Genomic DNA, 13,118 nt, shown 5'->3' with positions numbered 1-13,118 from the left:
GATGACTTTGATTAAATCTCCTATATTCCTTTTACTGCTGTCTACCAAAAGCAATCCACATTCATAAGACTTTACTCTAAATCATCGAAGGCATGTGTTGGTGGCTAAGCCACTATCGAACAATCATGTCTCTAAACTGTCCGGAAGTAGACCAATGGGCCTCTACAAAACAAGCTACAGACTTTCTAGGTATCCTTATTTGTACTTGTCCTTTCTGCAACTTTCTCATTGCCAACCTAAGCCTGAAAATTTAAGATCTAGAATAGCGCTCAGAAAGTACATTGCTTATTTTCAGGTCCTTGTGAATGACTTTGAAGTATCGACTCCTCGTGGATATAGGGAAATCATGCAATTCCCGAGACAATCTTACCTTTTCAATAACAAAGTTTAGGAGCTCATCCTCCGGAAGATCTGTTGGTCAATTTAGCTCCACCCCTTTTTGTCTCAAGCATGAAAGTCACGCATACAAATTATGTCTAGGAAACAAAATCAATTTACCATGCCCTATGCTCTCATTCCACAAGCTAATGCCCCGTTACCACGGTGTTCACCACAGCCACAATAACAGAAGAAATGAGAACTTTTAATAGTTATCATTCTGCGGGACTCAGTCTGCTTCTGCCTTCGTTGCACACGCAGGAGATACGCACATGGGGAGATCGCACCAATGGTTAGCACTAAATATTCAAGACTCAACTGACTGAAGCCCGGTCTAGGGGACGCTCGGAAACGTCAAGTCTTTTGATCAAACATTTGCTGTAGATACCATCTGTCCATAAACTTATAAGGGTCCATTAGATATTTTCCTCAGCCAGAGACAGGTACAAATCTCATCGTGCCAAGACGTCCCTGTGTTTAGTTCATATCGTCAGGCGTCTTCCTCTGTGTTGTGTTCTGAATTTAAGTGCTAGGATTTCCCTGCTAAAACCAGAGGACGAGAATGGGTTTCTGCATGAAAACCTTCTCGAGAGCATTAGTCACAAGCTGGCTGCTCACATGATTTCTAAGATGGTCAACATTGCGGATGCCATTAAAGCGCATCAAGTGAAATAGCCACTAATCTGCTCCAAACCAAGAGCACCTCCCACAGTAGATTATACTTTAAAGTAGTAGACAATCAGATTCATATCCACATCAATTCTTTAAACGAGTCAGTTGGGGGGTGTGAAGAGAGATGGACAGAGATGTCTCACGAGGTAGAAATAAGGGATAATACAAACCCAAGACTCCAGAAACCTGACGTAGTTATCATAGATTATAAAATAAGGCATGAATTAACCATATGTCATCACAAAGTTCGGAGGTACTTTAAACATAAATCCAGCACATTGATGTAGCAATGGCGTTGAGGTTGATGTCCACTGCCATCAGAAGACAATTCATACTCAAAAGGATCCTCCATGGCTTCATCAGTCTGGAACCAGAAATATTCTTATGTTAGTAGCTCGCAAAGTGGGTCCAAAGGACCTAAAAGCAGTTGAGAAAGGGAGAGGGAGAGGGGTTTTTCTATAGTTGGCGAGCAATTGATCCCCCAGGACCTTTCTCGTACTCATACCCAATATCATTGCATACCGCATGACTATTCATAAGAAATCTATGTACAGATCGTGGTGCATTTTAAGAGAGCTTAGAAAAACTTGAACTGTGGCCAATTCGCTTCTTGACACCTACGTCCATCTTATTTCTGTCCAATATTTGCGCTTCCAAAAGATCAGCCCTCATAGATTTCACGAGGTTCCAGATATAGCTAACCCCTCATTTCTTTTTCTATTCCAAAAACAATTTGAAGGGATTAGAGACTTCTTTGAATGATAAAACCTAATCGAATTAAAGAGAGAACATAAACAAACTAAAGAAATTAGAGACTCCTCCGGCCAACCAAACTTAATCAAATTTAAAAGAAAGGAATTCAAAAAGTTCAAATATGCAATCGAAAATACAAAGTCCATCAAAAGTATTCATGAAGAATAGTGATCAATTTAAAAAGCAACAGAAGACTTGAAATTGAAAATAGAAGTACTGGATGAGGTAAAACAGAAAAGACAACAAAAAGAAAAGGTACAAAGCATATAACATGCTCTCTTAAACCATCCCAACCAATAAAGTGGAACTTCCCAATCAAATTTTACTTTTACTAGGCTTTAGCATCTTCCCAACAAGGATGTCATGATAAATTTCAATTTTTTCGTATGAGAAACTCTGCAGCCACTAATCATTTGTTATCTCCATGTCGTGATCATTTATGAAAGAGGGATTTCCATATCAGCATATGCACAATTTCGTATACTCAGAATGGCTTTCTTTTAAAAATCGGCGTGAGAAACATCTTCTAAATATACGAGTGCCTTGGCCCAAAAAAAAAAAAAAAAAAAAAAACGGAGAGAGCAAGGACAATTGCCATTGTTATTCATTCAAAGTTAAGGGAGATCTTTTATTTTATTTTTTAAATAACTTTTTAACATCGCTAAGGTCTAATAATAACATGGCTACTCTGCTGCACTTTTAAGCAGTAATAGAATTCAATTATCAGTGTGTAGCACAGGCCTAATTGCTAGTTTCAAAGCAGTTATGTGGTATAACACTTGCTATAAAAGTTTTGGAAAAAAATGAATTTCCCATACTGCGGGAGAACAGATCCTTACAAGGGACCACCAAGGGAGATAGAAAGGATAAAATAAGTAAAATTTGTGGGTTACTTACCAAGAAACTTGATGAAGTGTTCAAGTGAAGAACGGGCAAGGGGATGATCCCACTCAAGCGACTCCCACATCTGCCGATTTATCCGAATCTCTCGAAGAGAAGGGGGAGGAGAAGGCAGCCCATTGTCAAGCAGGGGCAGCTGCAGAGGAATCCTCTTCAGTTTTGGACAATTGTCTATAGAAACCATCTGGAGGGAATTGCATCTCATGATCCCATCACATACACTCTTCAGTTCCGGAAGTTTATGTAGAACCAGGTTCATTAACTTCGGGAAGGAGAAGTACGTCATTTTGGCAACAGTGCCCATTATCAACTCTATGCCCTTGCTATCTTGGACTACTATATCTTCGAGGAAAGGGAGATGGAGCACCATGTCTTGCGTCAGCAGCACCCTCTTCATGTGGTTGCATCCATTTATTTCAAGATGTCTAAGGCGACAAGTGGCTTCACTTGGCAATGGCCCATGTATTATCTCCTCTAAGTTCTCACAACTAATGGTTACAATCTCCTCCAGATTTGGAAGGTGAGCAGTCAGCCACTCCCATTCCATCACTCTCTTCATTTTATGACACCGGGACAATACCAATGATTGCACACTTTCCGGAAGCAGAACGCAGCCATCACCACTTGTTCCATCTACACTCCCGGCGATACGGTCGCAACTATCAATGAGTAACAACCTCTCAGTGTCAATCCCACACCAAAGGACCTCACCGCTTCGTTCACCCATCATGAGCCTGTAGCATGCGGATCCATTTCGCTCAAGACACCCCACGCATGCATTGAATGTTTCCACATCGGAAACAGAACAATAAAGTTCCTCCACCTCCAGTAATTTTACCTCTTCTCCCACCCTTAGCTCATTAATCGAGAGATATTGCAAGTTCACCAGCTTCCCAACACTCCCTCCGGTAATGTCTGGATCTCTGCAAGAAGTAGGGCGAGGCACCTCAGGTTTGCCAACATCTCCATGCCCTCTGGCACTTCTCCAAGACTTCTACACTCAGTGAGGTCCAACTTTCTTAGGGATCGCAACTTTCCTACATAAGGAATAAAACGCAATGAGGAACAACCTTGCAGTAACAGTGCTTCCAAGCTCTCCAACTCAGAGATGGAGTCCGGTAATTCCGTGATTCCGGTGCAGCTGAGATCTAGAACAGTCAGCCCCTTTAGATGTCCAAAGAAAGATCCATGGATGACTGCCAAGGTGGAATTGCTATGCAAAGACAGCCTCGTCAGTTTAGGGCAATTTGGCGATATGCCGTATGGGATTTCTTCTATTTTGTTGCCATGTAAAAAGACTTTCTCTAGACGATCGGTCCAGAATACGTCCTTCGGTATTTCTCTCAAACCCATAATGGCCTTAAACATGTGAGTTGTGCTCGGCACCATATGCAATGCCATGTCCCTTGTCAATGGGTGTAGACACCGATCCCCTTCTTCAAAATCCAACAGGCCAGCCCCTTCTATTTTACCCAATATTTCGTTACCCCGTTCGTACAGTATATTCCTGGTGGCAATTCCACCTAACAAACCCTCATCTATCAAAGACTCTATGCAAAACTTTCTGCCATCTGCTGAAAGGAAATCTCCAAAACAAAGGATTAAATGCAGGAAACACTGTTGCACTTGTTCATTACCCAAGTTCAAGTAACTGAGCTGCAGTCTCTTGAACACGTCAAGCTCCAGCCTGAAGTCTTCTAAATTTTGCAACATGCATCTCCAATCATGCTCTTTCGCTCCTCTCGTGCGAGTTGCAATCTCAATGATCCCAAGTGGCAAACCAGAACACCTATTAAGAAGAGACCTTGCAATTTGTCCAACTTGCCCAGATAGTTCTCCCGCAAAGCCACGCGTCCTTGAAAATAACCTCCAAGAATCTTCCTCCTTGAGAAGTTCTATCTTCATTTGCTTTTGACAGAGCATCATACGACACACATCTAGTGATCGAGTTGTCACTACCAACCCTAGTCTGCCCATTCCAACCGGAATACCCACATCCTTAACTTCAAAGTGCATCCAAAGGCCATCTAAAATAAGGATGGGTCTCTTCTTCACCTTCAGATGTCCACACAATAGGCTCGCCCTTCTTTTCAAGTCCTTCTCATTTGAAAGATTGTCTAGTCCGACTGCATTGGCAATCGCTTCTTGTAGCGCATAAACACTAAAATCCTGAGGTACATCAACCCAGAATACATCCAATGCACAATACTCAAGGAGTCTATTATAGACATTCCTCAAAATGGCCGTCTTGCCCACTCCGCCCATACCATAAACACCAATTACGAAATCCTTGCTCTGCATTATAAAGCAAACAATCTCATCCACCTTCTGCAGAGTTTCTTTGCCTACTAATTCTTCTATTGTCACCGAGGGAGATGTTTTGCGACATCTAACCGTCGCCTCTTGCCGAAATCTTCCTGGAACTAGAAGAATCTGTTTGACTTCTTTGCACAGCCCTTCCACCTCTGCTACTTTCTCCGGTGGAAAAGATATTCCTTCTCTGATTGCCCGAACCACACTCCCATATTCTTCTTCTGTCCTCGTCCACTTCGACTTCAGCTCGTTCATGTCCGCTCGGCGACTGCTGATGAGTTCTTCTAGCTTTCTTTTGAGAGACGTCATATTCGCGTCGGCAAGCCCACGGGTACCTCGTTGACTCTTAGCCAGTCCAAGATGCGTTCTCGCACCTAAACACAATTATAAGTGAAAATTCACTATTGGGTACTCCTTAGATATATTTTATAGGTAGGTTACACTCATGGAAATAAAAAATTGTAACTTTGTATTCACTTTTTCGAACAAAAATATTACATGCAGCATTCGATACAATAATTAGTATGTATTGTAGCCATTGATGTCACGATAGTGAAATACTGGCGACTCCATATCATGAGCTCTTCATTAGAAAAGAATTGATTTAAAATTAAAAGCCATGGGAATTATCTTTGATGAATAATTTAACCATATAAGCCAATGCTCATGTAGAAGATCGGAGGGGACAGGGAGAGCCATGGCTTTTCAAGATTTGAATGCCACACTTCAAAACATTTGTCTTTTCGTTTTCAAAGATCTAGTGATTATCAATGACCGACTCTAAAACTCCTCTTTTCCTATTAATTCCTGACCATTTTCAGTTTCTCTATACCTGTATCACTTTTCTTAGGTGAAGATTAGAAGACAAATAAGGCGGCCTGCACAAGCTTCAACGTATGCCAAATTTAGAGATGAAATTTAGAGATGCACACATACCATGTGGAACCTCTGTATTGAGTTCTCCCTCTTTGGCATTCAGCGGGCGTGGTATGTTGGTTAAAGCAGAACCAGACTGATTGGGAAAATTCGTCTCAGCCGATGGAAGAAAGGCTGACGAACCTGCACCATAGCTCAGGTACGGCATGGCAACAAATGAAGTCTTACACCGAGCAACTTCACTGCCCACAGTCAAGGACTGATGCGAACTCTGTGTGAGGTTGGATGAACCTTCATCATTGCCTTGTCTCTTGCTCGATTCCACTGCTCTTTCACCCTTCAGCACCTCTGGTGCTTCTGATCTCACTCGGTCATTGAAGACCTTACAGCCAAGAATTCCACATCCTCCTACCCCAGCAAACTGCGCCTTGATCCTCTTCGTGTCTCCAACGTACTCATTCTCGCAGAAGTTAGACTTCCGCATGTTATTAGGCAGAACCTCAACAACTGAAAGTGGATCCAATGCTCTCGGCATTTCCCCTGCATCCCACGAAAGGGTAAACGGATGGAGGCTTTCTTATATAACATACACGGGAGACAGATTTCAAACTGTGCTCTTCAGATTGAAAACCACAATTTGCTTCTGTTTTAAAAAAGCAAATGCTCTTTATGTAGGTGATCTGAGGGGATAGAGAGCCATTGCTTTTCAAAATTTAAATTTCATACTTAAGGAGTATTGTTCTGACCATTTTCAAAGATCTATTAATCATCAATGACCGACTCTTAAGCTCCTCTCTTCCTATTAGTTCATGTTTATTTTGTGTTTTTCTATAACTATCAGAAATCTGAGGTCCTGCCTATACCGCTATTATTAGGTGAAGATTAGAAGACAAATTAAGCATCCTGCACGAGCTTTTACAAAAGCGGAATTGGGAGATGCACATACCTTGGGGAACCTCTGTATTGGGTTCTTCCTCTTCTGCATTCAGTGGGCGTGGCATGTTAGACAAATCCTCTGCATTGGGTTATTCAGTGGGCATGGCATGTCAGACAAATCAACAACAATTTATTAGGCAGAAACTCAACAAGCTCCCATAATTTAAATGTCGCACTCGGCATTTCGCCTGTAACCCACAGAAGAGTGAACAGATATGTTTCAAGTGACTGGGTACCAACAAGCAAGACCCTGGGAACTTCTTTTGAAAAGACAGGAAACAATCCTCAAATTTTGCTCTTCAGATTAAAAGCTATTGTTCTGTCGTTTGCTTCTTATACACAAGAAGCCCGGCTTAGTTTTTTCTGTGAATGACTCGGATGCAGCAAATTGTTCTACCAACTAAAAATTTCAGCCTATATGAACCTATATGTGAAATCATAGATTCATAATGAAAAAATGGGACACGGAATTGGAGATTTGTAAGGATAAAAGATTTGGTGAAGTGAGCATGAAGAGTGAAATTTTGAGTCAAGCTCACCAAAACCCAACGTAATTGTCCAATTTGCTGCTACATCTAAGATTCTCTCTCAACATTATTTCGTGGCCCCGGCTCAGCTGCACCCTCAAGTTCTTCAATTTGCTTGATTTCTATTAATGCCAATCAATTGTAACGATGGACGGTAAACTATCCAGTTTGCCCGCATCTAGTATGGCTTGGCTTGACCAAAGGCTTTCGACCTCAGTTGGAGTTGAGAACGATTGAAGTGGAAGCCATCAGTCAAGCCAATTATGTAACTTGGCGTTGATAAACCAATAAAAATCTTCGCTCTTTGCTCAACGGGAACATTAATTATCTTATTTGATAGAGAACGCCTTCCGGGAAAAGGCTCCAGACACAAGACTAGACATTATTATTGCTTATTTTCTGTTCCATATTTGGCCGATTAAACGATTTAAGTGTCTTATGTTTCTTACAGATATAAAAGATCTGGAAATTTAAGTAGAAAAATCCTATAATAGAGCGTCACGAGTTGCAACAGAAAATTCAGACAGGCATGCAATTGCATAACGAGGCCGAAAGACAACGTACAATGAGGAGGACTGAAGTTCCGGTCCAGTTGCTAATCTCTGGCGTCGATATGTTCCTTCAGCCCCTGATCACACGCCCTCGACTCCGGTTACAGCAAAATTTCCATGGCCCGGCTTCAACTGCCCGCTCGAGTTCTTCTCCCTCGATCTCGATCTCGTTCACATGGAAATTTGGAGAGGTGGGATACGGCGAGAGGAAGAGACAAGATGAGAGGAGGAAGAAACCACGATGGCTTACACGTTACGTTTGGTAGTTCGAATTTATAATATGTATAAAAAAGCCCTAGAAATTGATAGTGCCCCTCGATTGTCGTGCTCGGCATATCTGCACCGTTCGTTTTCAAACGAGCACAGACCATCGTTGGATTATGTAAATCACCCCCCCCGAAAAGAAAGAGCACCAAACACACAAAAAAGAAAAACAGAAAAAAATTTATTTGCGTTCAAAATTTCCGAATATTGATTCCATAAAAAAACCATCCGGTGTTCCCAAATCATTGACTAGAATTACTAATCCTCGAAAGGACGAAATTTGCATTTAAATTTACTTCTTTGTTTTTTCTATATGAAAAATTACTCAAGATGCATAAAAAAGAAAAACTAATTATCTCACAATTGCTTGATTTGCATCTATTATAGGAAAGTACAATAATCATGACCCTCGCCATGGGTAAAATGCTAAATGTTCTCACGATATGAATTAACATATAACTGTGGGAATGCGGAATTTTTCTCTTGCAAGATGACACTTATGCTTGACTACGGTTCACTCGAGCCCTATTGATCGCAAATTGTTTCCCCGGTCAATCATGAACATAAGATTTTATTCATAAGTTTTTACTAACCCATACTGGGCCAATTTAAGGAAAATTAAATCTCACCAGGTTATTTTATTCCCTCCAATCAGAATTTTCGAGTGGGGACTTGGAAATAGAGAATACATATCAAAGAAAGTTTTAACTTTTGGAATTAGGGTATGTGCTTTTCTTTGATACATTGTGATTAGCATCAATGGTAAATTACTTCAAGGTGCGTAAAGAGAGGGATTCAAACCCTTGGTAAACAAAAGCATACATAGCATTACCAATGTTATGCCTTGAACCCATTGGCCATCTTTCATACAGAATGATATGTCTCAACAACTAAAGGAATACTTAATCATTCATTTGGTACTTTATTCACATCGGAAATATATCACATCACGGCAAAATAAGATTTCGTAGTTTAACGAATCTTCGACTTATTTGATGGGATAGTTAGTAGATTGGTGACTTATCGCAGTAGTGAAATCTGAAACCTTCCTATTCTAGGATCTCTTTCTTGTTTGGTTAATCACCTGAATAACATGATCCCCAAAAGAAATCGTCTGATAGATATAGTAATTAGCTACTGATCAAATGTACTTCGCGGTTGAATTCATCAAAACTTTTACCATTAAAAATGATCGTCCAACCTCAAGTTTTTAAACAAAGGTCAGATTCATAAGAAGACTAGAGAGGAGATTTTCCGCAACTGCATCTTGTGTAGATTCAACATTTGATGTAAACTTAGTAGGCTCATGACAAAGAAGGGCAAGTATCTCTAGTTTTTTCACCCGGAAGTGAAATTGGAGCTTCAACTCTTACTTTGTCGTCATAACCATTTGATTTTGATGTGGTTTTGTATGTTGGTTCAACCATGAAATGTCATTCTTTCTTTCACTCGTTCAATGTCAAATACACACAATGCCAGTCGCAACCTGGGACTTCCGAGACCTCACCAAACCACGACAACACTCACCTAGGACCTCAGGCAAGTAAATTGCCTTCCTTTTTATGTTAAGTAGGTTGATTGCCATGCACGGAGATTATACAATCTATATGTACAAGATGGGGAAGCGATCCTCTTTCTTATGACGTACTTGGAGAGAGCGTGGGGAACCGACCTTTTTTTTGCCGGGGAAGCCACAAGTGGGCAGTACCCAGCCAGCATGCATGGTGCCTTCTTGAGTGGCTTGAAAGAAGCTTCACACATTTCTCATGCTGCCAGGGATTGGGAAACCACTCCAAGAAAGTTTGCGCAGAGAAATATCGGGGCAAGTAGCGATTTGCTGGTGGATCTGTTCCTGGAGCCTGATTTAGCATTTGGGAATTTCATGGTCATTTTTTATCCTCTAAATGATGACCCAGTCAATGGCCATACTGAGAGTTAACTTTGACAATAATAAAAATCAGTTTGCCTGGCAATTTAAATAGCTTCCATGAGCACTCTACTAATGGACCATTGCCACTTTACACGGTACTAACACGTGAACAGGCTCAGGATCTACAATTAATGAGTGGAAGGATGACAACAGATTATTGTACTTGACTAAGGGCCCATTTGGTTCAACTTTGGGGAAATGCCCTTAGGAAAATGCAAATACCCTTGAGATAAAGACATTTTCCAAAATGCTACATCGTTTGGTAATTTGTAGTCTCAAATGGCATTGAAATGCAACTTTAGCATAAATACCGTTTGGCAAATTTTACATTACAAATGAGCTTTTGCTTATATTTTATTTTTAAAAAAAATTAAAAATCAAATCCGGCGGCTGGCTAACCGCCGGCCAACTCCGGTGGCCAGATCTGGCCGTCCGGCCACCTGAGGTTGCAACCTCAGGCGACGACGTCGCCGCCTAGGGGCGCGACTTTAGGCGCCTAAAGGCGCAGAGGTAGATCTGGCCTCCGCACCGCCAGATCTGGCAACCTGAGGTCGCGCGGACCCAGGCGGTGCGACCTCAAGCGACGCCGTCGCCGCCTGGAGGCGCGACCTCGGGCGCCTCGAGCCGGATCTGGTGGCCTAAGGTCGCGCGGACCCAGGCGACGTCGCCTAGTTCGCGCACACCAGGCGACGCCGCCTAAGGTCCGCACGACCTCGGGCGACGTCACGTGAGGTTCGCGCGACCCGAGCGACGCCGCCTGGGTCACGGGTCCCGCCACCCCCAGGCGGTGGTCACTGGGGAAGCGCGACCTTCAGGCGGCGGTGGCGGTTGCCGGAGAAACCCAATGGGCGAGGAAGAAGAAGATGCCGAGAAGAAGAAGATGACGCTGAGAGGAAGACGCCGTGAAGAAGGAAGACGAAGGTGGAAGATAAATCAACGGTGATTTTTGCATTTCTGGAATGCCGAATGCTGAATCCGCCCCTCCCCAACTTTCAGCATTCAGCCTTCGGAATGTTTATATTTGGGCAAAGGGGCTTTCAAATATTTTGCCAAACACCCAAAATTTCTCCCAAGGGGCTTTGGGGGCCCAAAGCCCCTTGGGAATGCCCAACCGAACACCCCCTAAGACACTCTATTTGAAGTTAATGGAGCTTAGTGCAGCGGTAAATTTTGCTAGCTACTTGATTGGTAACATTGCCGGTGCCCAGAGAATTATGGGCAAGGGTCGTCTTTCCTGTGGATATAAGAACAATGTACATACTTAGCTAGCCCTTGGTAGGTACCCTGCCAATTTTTTTCCTTACATAGAGATTTGGCAAAGATTTTATTTATCAATTTTAGGAGACACCAGAATTTGTTTGCAGTCCTTTACCAAAAAAAAAAAATTGTTTGCAATCTCGAGAACACTGATTAGGTCTGCTAATCGATTTTTTGTGTCTGATTTCGAAGATGTAATCACCGAAAAACGTGCCTGTGAGGTGTTGTGGAGTAGCTCAGACGATGTATTACTCGCATTTGCAGGGGAGAATTTTGCTGGACTCTCGGGGCACCTGTTCATCCTGGCCGAGCTTCACAGTAGGTGCTTTTGTGCTTTTCTCTAGCCTTTTTTGTCTCTGCAAAATGCAGTTGTGTGTACCCTTTTGTTTTGTTTGTAAAAGTGTTGATGGCTGATGCTTAAGAGATGGTTGATTTCTTACAATTTTTATGATTTGGTGAGAGAAATCTCCATTACAGAAGGCTCTTTCTTCATGACTTGTTAATGTCCATTAAATGTCTCTCTGTTTCCACTGAATTGCATACTTGCTAAGTGATGACTGTGTTGAAGGAGACTAGACTTCCATTGAATTGGCAGCAGCGTTTGTTTGTGAGAGGGTATGCCTTAGATATCTTAATATCTATTGTAGTGCACTCCAATGCTCTTTGCCTGGTTTTGCAAATATCAACTCACAACTCCCACTATCATGCAATGTTTGGTCCTATGCTCATCATGATATACATCAATCTTTCCAATGTGGATGCATATTTGACTACCACCATCTCATCTTTGAGTATTCTAAAACATATCCTCGAAAAGTTTGAAGTGGCTTGTTAGAGGAGTTGTGCTCGGTTTTGCCTTATCCACGTTGAAATTTTTTAACACATTATTCACAGTCTTTCAATGACGACCATAATTTCTTCTTCTTGTCCTTGATATTCATGCTTGAGATCCATCTTCCCGTCATGTTAGAGTAGCAACAACCCGTATCTCTTAGGTAACCAACAAGTCAAGACCCAACAACCATCTTGTCCTTGATATTCATGCTTGAGATCCATCTTCCCGTCATGTTAGAGTAGCAACAACCCGTATCTCTTAGGTAACAAACAATTCAAGACCCAACAACCATACAGGAGAGAGTTTCTCTTACATTTATAAACCGACTGCCAAAGTCCGAGATAACCTCAACAGAATATAGTCTAATAGACCAAGGTTCCATACTTGATAAGTAGATATGGATCACGTTATTCGTGAGCCAAGAGGCCTTCCTCAAAAGGCCCAAAATCTCATGCCTTGCTCCACATTGATCCATACAAAATCAGAAGTCCGCTAGCAAGGTAATGTACTAATGTCCATTCTCAAAGTTGTCTAATCCAGACCACAAACGCTTCCTGGTCCAACCTTGGTTTTTAATTTAGTCATTTGGCCTTGTGACAAGATGAGCAATCTCGACCCACTTCCCTCCTCGTACTCCCTATTTATCAAGCTCTCGCATCTGCAAATGCACACACTCGACTTGACAGGACTCAAGAAATTTCATAATCCGTAACTAAAGCTGAAAATTTAACTGACAATCCAATTTGGTACTGGATCTCTTTTGATTAGCTGAAAAGCTCACATACAAAAACCCAATTAGGTACTAAATCTTTTCTGATCATTCAAGTAAGCCTTCTTAACTAGATGCGAAAGCTCAATCATGCTTTTTCGCCGTACACACAACTCATCAAATTCCCAACTTGTTTACATAATCGACTTTACGCACT

The 13,118-nt window shown here is 41.9% G+C and overlaps 1 protein-coding gene across 7 annotated transcripts in view; it reads right to left on the bottom strand.

Moving 5' to 3' along the window:
• Positions 1-1,171: 1,171 nt before the first annotated feature.
• The window catches only part of LOC108960305 (probable disease resistance protein At4g27220), a 97,572-nt gene continuing 85,625 nt past the window's right edge, over positions 1,172-13,118 (bottom strand). For 4 of the 7 annotated variants that reach the window (XM_039314915.1, XM_039314919.1, XM_039314920.1 and 1 more), the window contains exons 3-6: positions 6,839-6,907; positions 5,953-6,432; positions 2,701-5,390; positions 1,172-1,414 (exon numbers count right to left, since the gene is read on the bottom strand). In XM_039314915.1, coding sequence (XP_039170849.1) covers positions 3,586-5,390; positions 5,953-6,432; positions 6,839-6,907 — 2,354 coding nt within the window. In that variant the 3' untranslated portion in view covers positions 1,172-1,414; positions 2,701-3,585. Of the gene's footprint in view, positions 1,415-1,749; positions 1,768-2,700; positions 5,391-5,952; positions 6,433-6,838; positions 6,918-7,919; positions 8,119-13,118 lie in introns of those variants that run through there. The other 3 variants (XM_018875431.2, XM_039314921.1, XM_039314916.1) reach the window with 3 other exon arrangements.

This window comes from Eucalyptus grandis, chromosome 6 (genome assembly GCF_016545825.1).
Source record: "Eucalyptus grandis isolate ANBG69807.140 chromosome 6, ASM1654582v1, whole genome shotgun sequence".
Taxonomy (NCBI): domain Eukaryota; kingdom Viridiplantae; phylum Streptophyta; class Magnoliopsida; order Myrtales; family Myrtaceae; genus Eucalyptus; species Eucalyptus grandis.
The sequence above is the reverse complement of the archived record's forward strand: the minus strand, read 5'-3'. Positions and strand labels throughout refer to the sequence as shown.